Genomic DNA, 16,538 nt, shown 5'->3' with positions numbered 1-16,538 from the left:
TTAGACAATACAGGTTAGGTTATTGATAATATATTGGTTAGATAGTATATTGGTTAGATAGTATATTGGTTAAATAATATATTGGTTAAATAATATATTGGTTAAATAATATATTGGTGAGATAATATATTGGTGGGTGGTGACTGTTGCCCAGTGGTATTGTCATCTAGTTGCTTGAAAATACTGTCATTAAACTTTATGCATACCCGTGAAGATCCAGGTTAGAATTCGTTTTCATCATTGTTGTCTAAAAAGGCGACTATGTATATAATGAGAGGTAGTGTGGTGTAGACGATGTCTTTGTTTGTGATCCAGCTGTACACAATGACGGGCACGTCAGCAGGCAGGGCGTTGAAGGACAACCTGATTGTGGAGATCACGGTCGATGTCAGGCCTTTCTTTGATGACGAGGACACGATCACCGAGGGAATCAAGGAGATGATTAGACGATACAGGTAAGAGAATATGTGAGAGAGTAACAGGTTACCGTGAAGTCACTGGGACACGACAGAGAGAGTAACAGGATACTGTTACAGGGCAGTCTACATTACATTGTTGACACCATAGCTAATGTTTCCTGTCACTGTTACAGCGCAGTCTACATTACATTGTTGACACCATAGCTAGTGTTTCCTGTCACTTTTACATTACATTGTTGACACCATAGCTAATGTTTCCTGTCACTGTTACAGGGCAGTCTACATTACATTGTTGACACCATAGCTAGTGTTTCCTGTCACTGTTACATTACATTGTTGACACCATAGCTAATGTTTCCTGTCACTGTTACAGGGCAGTCTACATTGCATTGTTGACACCATAGCTAGTGTTTCCTGTCACTTTTACATTACATTGTTGACACCATAGCTAATGTGAGCAAGATAACACTCTGGCTCAAGCAACGACTTAAACTGACGATATGAATCGTATCTAGAACTTTCATTAATAGTTGAATGCCATTCCTGCTTAAACATATCAATAGCCCGCATACGAAACTGTTTAATAAACATATTTGCATTGCCAACTGTCTGTGATAACCAAATACAACCAAAACCATATCTAAATAGTAAGGTGCGAATATGAGATGTCCAGTTATTCTTTCCAAGATAATCAAGATGTAAAAGCATATTGAAAGCTTTTTTAGGTAAACGATGTTCAGGCATATTAATTATTTTACACCAATATTTTAAACAACGACAATAAGATGATATGTACAATGGGAACCTCCCACATTCACCATAAACCATAACATTTGGTGTTGACAAACCAACATTTAGAAACTTTTTACAGGCAAGTAAATGAATTTTTTCTATGGTATAATACTCTTTAAAACCCACATTTCAGATCCATACAGTAAAATCGGTTGTATCTGAGAGTCAAATAATTTGAAGTCAATAGTCGGTGGAACAAGACCGAGCATAGGAACAACAGAGTGAAGTTGTAAAAGAGCTTTCTTTGCTCTCCTCGCCAGGTTAAGTACGGACTTATTCAGATTCAGCGTATGGGTAAACAATATGCCAAGGTATTTATAATCATTCACAACATTCATACGTTTATCTTTAAAAACCATTTCTCTCTAGCCGACAAAGGACCACCTCTTCGGAATATAACGATGTTTGTTTTATCTAGATTCACACTCAACTGCCATTTATCTGTATACGCTGAGAGTATATCTATTTGATTTTGAAGACCAATTACAGAGCTGGACATAAGAATGACATCATCAACAAATAATAACATAAAAGTTCTATTACATCGGGAGAGAGTTGGATGCCATGTTTACCAGACTTCATGATATCTAAATATAATTCGTTAATGAAAAAGGAGAAAAGTAAAGGACTTAAAATACATCCTTGACGCAGACCGACAGGACAATCGAAAAAGTCACTTACACCATAGCCACAGCGGACACATGACTTTACATTGGAATACATCGATCTTATGATACCATACATTTTACCTCTCAAACCTATATTTCTTAAGCATTTCCACATTCTACCTCTATCTACAGAATCAAACGCCTTTTTGAAATCTACAAAAGCTACATACAACTTTCGCTTGCTAAAGGATAAATAGCTAATGTTACCTGTCACTGTTACAGGCCAGTCTACATTACATTGTTGACACCATAGCTAATGTTTCCTGTCACTGTTACAGGGCAGTCTACATTACATTGTTGACACCATAGCTAATGTTTCCTGTCACTGTTACAGGGCAGTCTACATTACATTGTTGACACCATAGCTAATGTTTCCTGTCACTGTTACAGGGCAGTCTACATTACATTGTTGACACCATAGCTAATGTTTCCTGTCACTGTTACAGGGCAGTCTACATTACATTGTTGACACCATAGCTAATGTTTCCTGTCACTGTTACATTACATTGTTGACACCATAGCTAATGTTTCCTACACCGTTACATTGTTGACACCATAGCTAATGTTTCCTGTCACTGTTACATTACATTGTTGACACCATAGCTAATGTTTCCTGTCACTGTTACAGGGCAGTCTACATTACATTGTTGACACCATAGCTAATGTTTCCTGTCACTGTTACAGGCCAGTCTACATTACATTGTTGACACCATAGCTAATGTTTCCTGTCACATTACATTACAGCTAATGTTTCCTGTCACTACATTCTACATTACATTGTTGACACCATAGCTAATTTTCCTGTCACCACCATTAGCTAATGTTTCCTGTCACTGTTACAGGGCAGTCTACATTACATTGTTGACACCATAGCTAATGTTTCCTGTCACTGTTACAGGGCAGTCTAGTCTATTACATTGTTGACACCATAGCTAATGTTTCCTGTCACTGTTACATTCACATGTTACAGGCTAATGTTTCCTGTCTACATTACATTGTTGACACCATAGCTAATGTTTCCTGTCACTGTTGTTTCCTGTCAGGGCAGTCTACATTACATTGTTGACACCATAGCTAATGTTTCCTGTCACTGTTACAGGCCAGTCTACATTACATTGTTGACACCATAGCTAATGTTTCCTGTCACTGTTACAGGGCAGTCTACATTACATTGTTGACACCATAGCTAATGTTTCCTGTCACTGTTACAGGGCCAGTCTACATTACATTGTTGACACCATAGCTAATGTTTCCTGTCACTGTTACATTACATTGTTGACACCATAGCTAATGTTTCATTACAGGCCAGTCTACATTACATTGTTGACACCATAGCTAATGTTTCCTGTCACTGTTACAGGGCAGTCTTCAAGAAAACCTACTCCCGGGCCGAGGCAGGCACTGGCTCATTCCCTCGCGACAGGGACAACGCAGCAGAACTGGTTAAGCTGTCTCCAGTTTTATGTCTGTTTACGATGACGATGCTAATCTTCTCCTAACTTCATATTTCCATGTTGTAATGTAACTGTGATGTACTTACAATAAGCCGCTACAAACCATGCACTCGACAACACTCGGCTATATTGAGCTGACTTGTTTCCCTCTCCACCCAACTCAGTAGCCGTGCTATAATACCCGCTGTAGTGTCGCAGCCACCACACCAGTCCTATACCTGTAATACTGTCGAACCTGCCACAATAGTGGTGTTCTTGTAGTATTGTTGAATCGCTGTGAACCCAACTGACTATATTCAGCCCGGGAGACACTGAACCAAGTACATCGTGCTGTGGTGAGGAAGGCTAGAGTATCTGTATGTCTTGTATTCCTCTCAGAGTCACACAACCCAAACACACAGTGGCCACGTACCCTGATATATACTGAACCATGTATCTGTCATGTATCCATACATCGAGACCATGTGCCTTGCCACACAGATGTCACGTACCTAGATACACATACACACAGATGTCACGTACCTAGACACACATACACACAGATGTCACGTACCTAGACACACATACACACAGATGTCACGTACCTAGACACACATACACACAGATGTCACGTACCTCCACACACATACACACACATGTCACGTACCTAGACACACATACACACAGATGTCACGTACCTAGACACACATACAGATGTCAGGTACCTCCACACGTACACACAGGTGTCACATACCTAGACACACATACACACATGTCACGTACCAAGACACACATACACACAGATGTCACGTACCTAGACACACATACACACACAGATGTCACGTACCTAGACACACACATACAGAGATGTCACGTACCTAGACACACATACACACAGGTGTCACGTACCTAGACACACATACACACAGATGCCACGTACCTCCACACACATACACACAGATGTCACGTACCTAGACACACATACAGATGCCACGTACCTCCACACACATACACACAGATGTCACGTACCTAGACACACATACACACAGATGCCACGTACCTCCACACACATACGCACAGATGTCACGTACCTAGACACACATACACACACATATGTCACGTATTTAGACACATACACACACATGTGACACGTATCTAGACACACATACAGATGCCACGTACCTACACACACGTCACGTACCGATACACACACGTATACACATACGTCACGCACCTACATACATACACACAAATGTCACGTACATATACACACACACATATGTCACGTACCTACACACACACAGAGATGTCACTTACCTATACACACATACGTCACGTACAAATACACACAGATGTCACGTACCTACACAGAGAGAGATGTCACTTACCTATACACAGATGTCACGTACGTAGACACACGGGCATTAACTGCTTGCTCCAGTTACCATATTACACTACTATAGTCTGACGCATATATTTATACCCAAAATATAAACGATGTAATTTGTCTTCGCTTTTGACGTGTACTTAAGATACGTAACTGATGATAGGCCTTGAGGTATCAAGTGTTTAGTGTGGGGACACTGCGGCTGTAAATATGTGTCACAGAGTTATTGTCTTCACACTTACCATGCCTAATGTTCGGCGAGAATGATCTTTAGCAAGGAGAGAGTGAGTATTGCATGATACATGTTATAACGAGATACATATTATAACGAAAAGTAAGTTCAACGAAACACATTGCCAACAAGTTGCATAATAACCGCTGTGTTTGGCCCGTGTCTGGACACACGCAGTCCGGGAAGGGACTCAGGCGCAGTTGTTAACTCGTCAAAATGACAGCGTACGAACAGATTTTATGAATGATTTTATAAGTATACTCAGGAAAGTGTAATAATTCTTGGAACACAAAGGTACTAGTATATAATGTTATGTATACTGAACACAGCTGATATTGCCTCCTACTTGGTGCTATTGTTCCTGTTGCTCTCTTGGTGTAGTGACGCATGATGTCTGTATCTGTTGTATATAGCCCGTGATACATCTGGGATGATCTCAGCAACAGCAGCCAAGGGAACTAGGAACGTCTTTTTTTTATAAATTCCTATTGTTTTATCAATTATATATCTATAAATCGTTTCGCTATTTATATGTTTATTTTGGTGAATGACATTTATTCAAATGGTATTGGGCGTGGTTGCCGGGGCAGTAATATTGCCTTGTCAGAATACCGTGTGGGGATAGTGTGTCTCCCTCAGGACAGATTCTGCTTTGACCAGACACCCATCACAAGATCTGCCTTGACCAGACACCCATCACAAGATCTTGCCCAGCCTGTACCGCACAGGCAGCATTACTTCCGGTCAACTTGCATCTGTATATCGTGAACAGAATATATTGTCTTGTTTGGATTTGACTGTAATGTCTATATGGCAACTGTATATAACAGAGTGAAGTTATTGTCAATAAACTCTTCGTTATTCTTATACACAGTATTGAAGTAGTTTCTTGCAAGATCAGTACTATACATAATGCTGCTATTGCTTTGTACGAGAGTGGCTGTTTATTTAATAGTTAAAGTCACTGTTAGTATTTTACAAGTGTTGCAGGAACAATTAGATCTAAACTCTGGCTGATGTGTTCTTTTTTTAAAAGAAAACCGTGGATTCTAACAACAACATGTTATCCGACATGTTGTGTACTGAGCCCCATGGAGTGTTCAAAGACGGCAGTCACGTAACCTGCCTCTACATTTGCTGGAACTGCGTGTGCCAAAGCCCAGGATGTTCCTGTCAGGCCACAAGTAAGGTGGGCTGTTTACACCAACATCAGAGAGTGTTGGAATGTATGGAGCACATTTTAGTCTGTGACAAATACCCAGTCCTCACAATCACTGGAGTCCGAGAGAAGACCAGAGTCCTTGTGCTGACTTGGTTACCCAGTCGTCCATACCAAATTGACGCGGTGTTCTGTCACTCAAAATAAAACCTGCTACCCTGGTATATCAGGATCCTGAGATTGTTCAAACAGCCAATCTATTTGATTGAAAGGATCAGTCGGACACAGCCAAACACTGACATTCATGGTCTGACAAGAACATTCTGCTTTGACTGCATCTGACTGAATATCACGAGTAAACCGAAGTCCCAATGTAGAGCTAAGAATTCTAGTTTATGAACCGGGTAATATCTCCACTGGTGCATGCTATCACACCGTAAGTATGCACAGGCAAGTACTGGGCTTGCTGTAAGGCAGTCGGTTATGGCATCAGAAGCTGCCTTGTGTTTCTGATCACATAGGGCGCAACGCTGTAAGTCAATGATAACAAGAGGATTCTTACCACCGGCGGAGTAAGACTTGTCTATATTCAGATTAAAACCACTCATCACATGTACCTTCTACACATTACAAAGCATAGCTCTACCTGGATATGTAATTACACTTGCTGACAGATTGCATGAAGTTTGACATGAACTACAGTATTGTTTCCCTGAGGTACTTCCGCCAGCCTTGGACACACCTAACCCGTGAAGTGAACTGCTGCCATGGACACACCTAACCCGTGAAGTGAACTGCTGCCTTGGGTACACCTAACCCGTGGAGTGAACTGCTGCCTTGGACATACCTAACCCGTGAAGTGAACTGCTGCCTTGGATACACCTAACCCGTGAAGTGAACTGCTGCCTTGGACACACCTAACCCGTGAAGTGAACCGCTGCCTTGGACACACCTAACCCGTGAAGTGAACTGCTGCCTTGGACACACCTAACCCGTGAAGTGAACTGCTGCCGTGGACATACCTAACCCGTGAAGTGAACTGCTGCCTTGGATACACCTAACCCGTGAAGTGAACCGCTGCCTTGGACACACCTAACCCGTGAAGTGAACTGCTGCCTTGGACACACCTAACCCGTGAAGTGAACTGCTGCCTTGGACACACCTAACCCGTGAAGTGAACTGCTGCCGTGGACATACCTAACCCGTGAAGTGAACTGCTGCCTTGGGCATACCTAACCCGTGAAGTGAACTGCTGCCTTGGACACACCTTACCCGCAAAGTGAACTGCTGCCTTGGAGAAACCTAACCCGTGAAGTGAACTGCTGCCTTGGATACACCTAACCCGTGAAGTGAACCGCTGCCTTGGACACACCTAACCCGTGAAGTGAACTGCTGCCTTGGAGAAACCTAACCCGTGAAGTGAACCGCTGCCTTGGACACACCTTACCCGTGAAGTGAACTGTCTGTAACAGTTGCCTAGTTAGGTATGGCCTGTACCCTCCATGTGACACTGGCTTAACTGACACTGGATGCTTATACCCAATCGAACTCGTTCTCAGTACGTTCTTGAAAAATGTTCGGATCGGGCTCAAACTGAGTGTGAACGGACTGGACGCAGAGGCACCTGTTTACAGTCTGTTTAAGAACTTAAATTTATAGACTAGGGGCGGAAGGGTGCTCCAGAACGTTGCTCCAGAACGTTGAAGATGTCCACCGTTCTACCCGTTCTAAAATGGGACCGAGTGGGTAATACGAACGGAAATGCCATACTACCAGGGATAATCTACAACACCCAGTCTTTTAGTCTCCATGGTACTACGAACGAAATTGTCGAACTTCAATGTTAGTGGGGACGTGTGCGGACGTAGTGCTGTCAGGCATCAATTGTAATACGTTTGTACAGTGTTTCCACCACGTGCATCCCTAACTCGACCTAACTCGGCCGCATTACGTCCTTAAGGGTCCTTCACACTTATTTCGAATTGACAGGAATCAAGGAGAATCAGCCAGAAAAAACATATTTCCAAAATTCGAACCGCATTCGGGAGAGAATGTCTAAATAAACAATTTTGTTCAAGCTTTGTAAGAATGCTGTTGGAATACTTAGAACGAACTTCGAACCCGCCTCAAAGTATTCTTACTCATTCCAAATGTACTACATCACGAATGCAGTTCGAATGAATCGGAATACAGTAGAAATAACTAGAACGCCGTTAGAATACACTAAGAATACTTAATTTCGACTGCAGTACGAGTCCAGTTCGATTACTGCGTGAATAGCACTCGAATTTCAGTTAGAACGTACCTCGAATGCTGCACGAATTTACATAGAATGCATTCACGAATTTACATAGAATGCATTCAGTATCTTCTTGGAATGGCCCCCGAATATGGGTCGAATGTTAAAGAATTAAAACAGAATGCAGCTCGAATATTTCAAATGTCCTTCAAATGCACTTAGAATGTAACACGAATGTCCGGTATGCATCAAGAATGCTGCCGGAATTTTCCACGATGGGGTATAAAAACCGGTTGAATCTGGACTATTCATCAGTCACTGCCCAACTCCCATAGAGTATGGACCACCTGGACCATGTTGCAGTGCTCCATATTGCTGTCCTCCAGCAAGCCCAGATTGAAAGAGATGTGGAAAAAAACAGGAGAAGACCCAGGAGATTCCAGACCAGACCATGACTGACAGAGGAAAGGAGGAGGCTGTTTGACATTACAAAAGACGGATGGAAGAGCTCAGAGTTGGGGACACGCAGTCATTCTTCAACTACCTTAGGATGGAGCCTGCCATGTTTGATGAGTTGGTGCAGAAAGTGGGACCAAGAATACAGAAGCAGGATACATATATGAGAAAGGTGCTACCTCCAGGCTTGAAGGTAGCCATCACATTGAGGTTCCTGACTTCAGGTGATACCCCAGCATCATGTACAGCTTCCGCGTGGCAAGGAGCACAATCAACCTGATCATCTCAGAAGTATGTAAGGTCATTTGGGAGAATACAAGGATGAGGTTATCATCTGCCCTACCACTCCAGAAGAATGGACACCCATTGAAGAGGTATTCAGAAACAGGTGGAATATACCTCATGCCGTAGGAGCTTTAGATGACAAACATGTGGCCATTAGGAAACCTGCCAAGGGCAGCTCATTGTACCACAACTACAAGGGCTTCATTTCTGTGGTCCTCATGGCCCTTGTGGGCGGACATAGGTGCTTAAGGAAGTAGGTCTGATGCTCAGATCGCCAACAAGTGCGAGCTCAAGGATTGTCTTGAAGACGGGAGGATAGGATTTCATGATCCGTTCTCCTTACCACAAGATGACTAGCGTATGCCACGCTTTATTCTGGGAGATGATGCCTTTTGATTAAGAGCCTTCTTGATGAAACCGTATGGTCATATGACTCTCCAGAGAGACGAGAGAATCAACAACAACAGGATCAGTCGGGGCCGACGGGTAGTGGAAAATGCATTTGGAATCATGGCCCACAGTTGGCAAATCCTCCTCACCACCATGCTGCCAAGGCCTTCCGTTGTGAAGGACATCATTGAATGCTGTGTCTGCCTGCACAACATGATGAGGACTCGTTATCCTACTCTCCACAATGGCATTGGATAAGGATTATGAGCAGCACAACGTGGTGCCAGGAGGCTGGAGACAACTTGCCCAGCTTGAAGGTGTGAACTATGTCTGAAGTTTCAGTGACGTTTTTAAGGGATTCGGCTGTGTTCCGATGACTCCAGGGCTCATTTGAAGAGCATTCGAGACGTTCTGACTGTATTCGAGGTGCATTCGATGTACATTCGAGCTGTATTCCAAGTGCAATCGAAATATTCCGATACGTTTGAGGAGTATTCCACCTAAATTCCGTCAGCAATCGAAGTACATTCGAGGTGCATTCGGGACATTCTTGCAGGATTTGAAGTGGCTTGCTCTTTCGATTCGCCCTCGAATACGTTCAGAATACTTAGAATGCAGTAAGAATACTTAGAATGCAGTTAGAACGCACTTCAAATGCTGTTCGATATTTTTCCACTTCGAATGTACCTCGAAAGTTTTGAACATGTTCAAAACATTTGGGCATGTTACAAGAATTGACACGAATCGTTGGAGTGCATTCGGAATGGAGTAAGAAGTTTTAGAATGCAGTACGAATTTCCAGGAATCTCCAGGAATTTTCATTCCGACGGCATTCCGCCTCAAGTGTGAAGGGGGTATTAGTTACTTGCTATTACGTGCAAATATGTTCAAAACAGAATGAACTGTTCTGAAGAAGTTCGTAGTACGTTGCTACACGGTACTAAAGGGTCGCAATGGGTTCTCACTCTGTTTCGGTCAAAATTATACTGATGAATCACAATCTAACTCCAAATCGGTTCATCTTCAAACATTCATTTCAACGAAGAATGTAATGAAAACATCAGACCAACTCTGGAAAAAGTTTTATAACGTTCGTCTCCAAAATAGAAAATTTACTTAACAAACTATCATCATTTTGTTTTGATTTTCCGTGTGAAGTTTTACGAGGGTAAAGTACTGACTGAGTGAGTTTGGTTTTACACCGCTTTTAGCAATATTCCAGCAATATCACGGCGGGGGACACCAGAAATGGGCTTCACTAATTGTACCCATGTGGGGATTCGAACCCTGGTCTTCGGCGTGACGAGCCAACGCTTTAACCACTAGACTACCCCACCGCCCCTATGAGGGTAAAGTAACAGTAGTACTGTTGCAGGAACAGCTTCCAGGGCAGGAAGCACGTGCAATTGTGACGTCACATCAAACATTGCCAATCGATTTATTGACACTGTACATGGGACAATAAAATTCTCCTCTGACATCAAATCCATTATTTTAAATGTTTATGATATTTTTACAGGTGAAAGTGAAAGAGGCCGCCTTAAATAGGTAAAGGTAAATTTGTTAAATTCACTGCATGTGCAGCTGGGTTGTCTGAAATGAATGTTTTCTTACACTGGGTGAAACTACAGCTGGTACCAGCACTTCCTCACAGATGTTTCATTGCCATGGACAACGCACCATATCATAGCGTGCAGGATCCAGATACAAAAGCTCCAACATCCAACAGAGGAAAAGTGATATGGTAGCATTGCTAGAAAAAACAAGATATTCCGTTTCCATCAAAAGCAACTAAACTTGTTTTGTATGATATTAAAGCGCAACAAAACAACACCAATCTCTCAGTTTCATCAATATCTCAAAGCTCATGGCCATGAAACGTTACGTTTACAGCCCTACCTTCTTTGAGTGGCATTTTAGAAGCTGGGAAGTACAAAATTGACAAACTTTATGGATAACAACTTCTTTATTACGAGAGTGCGACGTTTCGATACAGATTCTTGTACCCTTGTCTCCTGCTTACCAATTTTGTACAGCCCTACCATTGCGATCTCAGTCCAATAGAACTTGTCTGGTGTATCATAAGATCTGGTGTGGGTCGCAACAATACCACGTTCAAACTGTCGGACGTTCAACACGAAGTATAGAAAGCCATAAGTCAAAATAACACCATCATCCTGGCAAAACTGTGTACAGAAAGTTGAAAATGAAATAGAGAATCAGTACTGGATAAAAAGTGGTCTAGATTACCCGAGTCATCATAAGTGTACAATCTGAGAGTAGTGATAGTGAATCGGGAATTTCCTCAGATTCCAGTCCGGAACAGTTTTGATACAACCCCTAAATGAATTCATCACACGTTTGATGGATAACAACTTCCTTTGTTATTCTTTACACGACGTTTCAGAGCTAAGTCTTGCTAATTCATCAGGTGAATGACGATGGAGCAAGAACTAGCTCTGAAACGTCGTGTAAAGAATAAAAAGAAAGTTGTTATCCATAAAAGTGTCATGTATTCATGCTCATCCAACTTCTAAATGCCTTTCAAAAACTTCAACCCCTGAAAGTTGACATCTTAAACGGCACGTGCTTGCCGCCCTGGAGGCTGTCCCTGCAACAATACTACTGTTACTTTACCCTCGTAAAACTTCGCACGGAAAATCAAAAGAAAATGATGATAGTTTAAGTGTGCGCTCAAGATACTAACTTTTGCGCACAATATATTAACTTGTGCACTCAACATACTAACTTGTGCGCTCAAGATAAATGTTATTTCACCATGTCCCTTCAGCACTTCCGTACATTTCTATTTTGGAAATGAACGTTACGAAACATTTTTTTCAGAGTTGGTATGACGTCCTCATTACATTCTGCGGGGAAATGAATGTTTGATCGTGAACCGATTTGGAGTTAGATTGTGATTCATCGGTATCATTTTGACCCAAACAGACTGTACGTTCTACTCGTTGTTAGTACGTTTATATAGTTCTCACGTAGTTCTTACTACGTCAACACGGCGTGCAGTACGATATGACAAGGGAGGGTATAAATACATGCCTTTTTAACACCCTCGTCGTCGGGGATAGAGACTTCTACCTGTGAAACATGAACAAGTTTGCAGCTGTCAACATGTTGAATGCTGGTTTCCTGCAATTTCTATTGGAAGCAGAGCAAGAGTACGAGTTGGTAGAGCAAGAAAGGAGAAAAAGAACAAGAACTTGTTGGGCGAGGAACTGGCTTAAACCTGAGAGGTGAATTCAGGCACAAAAGGCTCAGCAACTATGGCTACACCCGGACTTGTGGATCTTGGACTGGATTTCCCACGACCTGTCTTTCTTGGTCCTTCTTCCTTGGAGGCATGGTGATATCGATGTTTCCACCTTGAAACTGAGAACGGGAATCAAAACGGGCAAGAGCGTGCAGGGTACTTATAGAAATCGGTCCAGGACGAGATTGCTATTACGATTGCACACAATAGGAGTGAGAACATAGTGCGAACGGGAGGAACAGCCTGAAAACGAGTTGGTCGAGTTAAGAACGGATATGAACTAAGGATGGGATTGAACTGCTTGAACACGTTATCCACGCGGGGTGAACGGGCAGCTTTACCCAGTCTAAACGTAACACCAGCTGTCTGGGGACGGGGTAAAGACGAGATAGACGTACTGACAACTGCTTATGATCGCACTAGCGTCGTAATGTTTACCAAAGTTACACGTTCTATTCCCGTTCGGGCCGTCTTACAATTATGGACGGGGCAGTAAGTTTGTCTCGGAGGTGGTCTCTGGCAGGTGTAAGTGAGCAAGCTACGAGATGATGTCTCACACAGTTACAATATTGAATGCACTAAATTGCTAACAGAGATGAGGCAATTGCATTGTAAACCCAAACGAGAATATAAATGTGAAATCACCGCAGTGTCACACATGAGGACATCACGCACTATCACATAGATAACATCACATAGCATCACACGGAGGACATCTTGCACTGTCACATAGAGGACATCTTGCACTGTCACATGGAGGACACCTCGCAGTGGCACACAGAGGACATCTTACAGTGTCACACAGAGGACATCTTACAGTGTCACACGGAGGACATCTTACAGTGTCACACGGAGGACATCTTACAGTGTCACACGGAGGAAAACTCACAGAGTCACATGGAGGACATCTTACAGTGTCACACGGAGGAAAACTCACAGAGTCACATGGAGGACATCTTACAGTGTCACATAGAGGACACCTCACAGTGTCACACGGAGAAAAACTCACAGTCACATGGAGGACATCTTACAGTGTCACAGAGAGGACATCTTACAGTGTCACACAGACGACATCTTACAGTGTCACACGGAGGACATCTTACAGTGTCACACAGAGGACATCTTACAGTGTCACACGGAGGACATCTTACAGTGTCACACGGAGGACATCTTACAGTGTCACACGGAGGAAAACTCACAGTGTCACACGGAGGAAAACTCACAGTCACATGGAGGACATCTTACAGTGTCACAGAGAGGACATCTTACAGTGTCACACAGACGACATCTTACAGTGTCACACGGAGGACATCTTACAGTGTCACATACAGAGGACATCTTACAGTGTCACATAGAAGACATCTTACATTGTCACAGAGACGACATCTTACAGTGTCACATAGAGGACACCTCACATTGTCACAGAGAGGACATCTTACATTGTCACATAGAAGACATCTTACATTGTCACAGAGAGGACATCTTACAGTGTCACATAGAAGACATCTTACATTGTCACAGAGAGGACATCTTACAGTGTCACATAGAGGACATCTTACAGTGTCACAGAGAGGACATCTTACAGTGTCACACAGACGACATCTTACAGTGTCACACGGAGGACATCTTACAGTGTCACACGGAGGACATCTTACAGTGTCACACGGAGGAAAACTCACAGTCACATGGAGGACATCTTACAGTGTCACAGAGAGGACATCTTACAGTGTCACACAGACGACATCTTACAGTGTCACACGGAGGACATCTTACAGTGTAACACAGATGACATCTTACAGTGTCACATAGAAGACATCTTACATTGTCACAGAGAGGACATCTTACAGTGTCACACAGACGACATCTTACATTGTCACAGAGAGGACATCTTACAGTGTAACACAGAGGACATCTTACAGTGTCACATAGAAGACATCTTACATTGTCACAGAGAGGACATCTTACAGTGTCACATAGAGGACACCTCACAGTGTCACACGGAGGAAAACTCACAGAGTCACATGGAGGACATCTTACAGTGTCACATAGAGGACACCTCACAGTGTCACACGGAGGAAAACTCACAGTCACATGGAGGACACCTCACAGTGTCACACAGAGGACATCTTACAGTGTCACAGAGAGGACATCTTACAGTGTCACATAGAGGACATCTTACAGTGTCACAGAGGACACCTCACAGTGTCACATGGAGGACATCTCACAGAGTCACATGGAGGACTTCTCAGTGTCACAGAGAGGACATCTTACAGTGTCACAGAGAGGACATCTTACAGTGTAACACAGAGGACATCTTACAGTGTCACATAGAAGACATCTTACATTGTCACAGAGAGGACATCTTACAGTGTCACATAGAGGACACCTCACAGTGTCACACGGAGGAAAACTCACAGAGTCACATGGAGGACATCTTACAGTGTCACATAGAGGACACCTCACAGTGTCACACGGAGGAAAACTCACAGTCACATGGAGGACACCTCACAGTGTCACACAGAGGACATCTTACAGTGTCACAGAGAGGACATCTTACAGTGTCACATAGAGGACATCTTACAGTGTCACAGAGGACACCTCACAGTGTCACATGGAGGACATCTCACAGAGTCACATGGAGGACTTCTCACAGTGTCACAGAGAGGACATCTTACAGTGTCACAGAGAGGACATCTTACAGTGTCACATAGAGGACACCTCACAGTGTCACACAGAGGACATCTTACAGTGTCACAGAGAGGACATCTTACAGTGTCACATAGAGGACACCTCACAGTGTCACACAGAGGACATTTTACAGTGTCGCATGGAGGACATCTCACAGTCACATGGAGGACATCTTTCAGTGTCACACAGAGGACATCACACAGTCGCATGGAGGACATCTCACAGAGTCACATGGAGGACATCTCACAGTGTCACATAGAGGACACCTTACAGTGCCACATTGAGGACATCACACAGCATCACATGGAGGACATCTCGCACTGTGTCACAGCATCACACAAAGGACATTACACGCATTTCACTGAGCACATCTGGCAGTGTCACACAGACGACATCTCACAGTGTCACACAGAGGACATCACTTACCATCAGATAGAGGACATCTCGCAGTGTCACACAGAGGACAACCCATGAAGATCCGGGTTAGAATTGACCTTCAGCAACCCATGCTTATAGTAAGAGGCGACTAACGGGATCTGGTGGTCAGGCTCGCTGACTTGGTTGACACATGTCATCGGTTCCCCATTGCGTAGATTGATGCTCATGCTGTTGATCACTGGATTGTCTGGTCCAGAGTCGATTATTTACAGACCGCCGCCATATAGCTGGAATATTGCTGAGTGCGGCGTAAAACTAAACTCGCTCACTCACTCACACAGAGGACATCTTGCAGTGTCACATAGATTACATCACTTAGCATCACTTGGAGGACATCCCGCACTGTCACATATCTTAGACGTCTCCGTGTATTTGCTAGTTCTCCGTGGTAATTGCCAAGACGGGTTTCCTGGCTGGGGATTGCCATTTTTTGTAGACGCCAAATGTTTCAGCTCCTTGAAGTCTTGTAGTGTGCTCCACCTTGTAGCTATGGGGTCGTGCAATGCAAAGCACTAGACATAATAAGCAGAGAATGGACATATGGGGACTGAATACACACAGTTCCTGTTGAAACTAAGGTGAGGTATCGTATTTGAAGGAATTCACACAATTGACCTATGTGGGGAATGAAAGCCTTCAATCTGTGATTACTTCAGTCACATAAGTTACTCCTCCATCCTGATG

The 16,538-nt window shown here is 43.3% G+C and overlaps 2 protein-coding genes and 2 long non-coding RNA genes across 7 annotated transcripts in view; 3 read left to right on the top strand and 1 right to left on the bottom strand.

Annotated features, from left to right (window-relative positions):
- The window catches only part of LOC124263504, a 29,927-nt gene extending 26,102 nt beyond the window's left edge, over positions 1–3,825 (top strand). For all 4 annotated transcript variants that reach the window (XM_046698163.1, XM_046698165.1, XM_046698166.1 and 1 more), the window contains exons 5-6: positions 316–455; positions 3,240–3,825. In XM_046698163.1, the coding sequence (XP_046554119.1) occupies positions 316–455; positions 3,240–3,378 (279 nt within the window). In that variant the 3' untranslated portion in view covers positions 3,379–3,825. The remainder of the gene's footprint in view (positions 1–315; positions 456–3,239) is intronic.
- Positions 3,589–4,035, bottom strand: LOC124263505. Its single transcript, XR_006894859.1, has 2 exons — positions 3,959–4,035; positions 3,589–3,855 (listed from the first exon to the last, which is right to left on the bottom strand). It is a non-coding gene; the product is annotated as an uncharacterized LOC124263505 (long non-coding RNA).
- A 315-nt stretch (positions 4,036–4,350) lies between these two features.
- Positions 4,351–5,798, top strand: LOC124263506. Its single transcript, XR_006894860.1, has 2 exons — positions 4,351–4,525; positions 4,711–5,798. It is a non-coding gene; the product is annotated as an uncharacterized LOC124263506 (long non-coding RNA).
- An 8,615-nt stretch (positions 5,799–14,413) lies between these two features.
- LOC124263509 (uncharacterized protein C2orf16-like) lies at positions 14,414–15,439 on the top strand. Its single transcript, XM_046698169.1, has one exon. The coding sequence runs from the start codon at positions 14,414–14,416 to the stop codon at positions 15,437–15,439; it is 1,026 nt and encodes a 341-aa protein (XP_046554125.1).
- Positions 15,440–16,538: the final 1,099 nt, after the last annotated feature.

This window comes from Haliotis rubra, unplaced genomic scaffold (assembly GCF_003918875.1).
Source record: "Haliotis rubra isolate DU_JTF1 unplaced genomic scaffold, ASM391887v1 Scf887, whole genome shotgun sequence".
In the NCBI taxonomy this organism is placed as follows: Eukaryota; Metazoa; Mollusca; class Gastropoda; order Lepetellida; family Haliotidae; genus Haliotis; species Haliotis rubra.
This window is presented reverse-complemented; position numbering and strand designations above follow the sequence as displayed.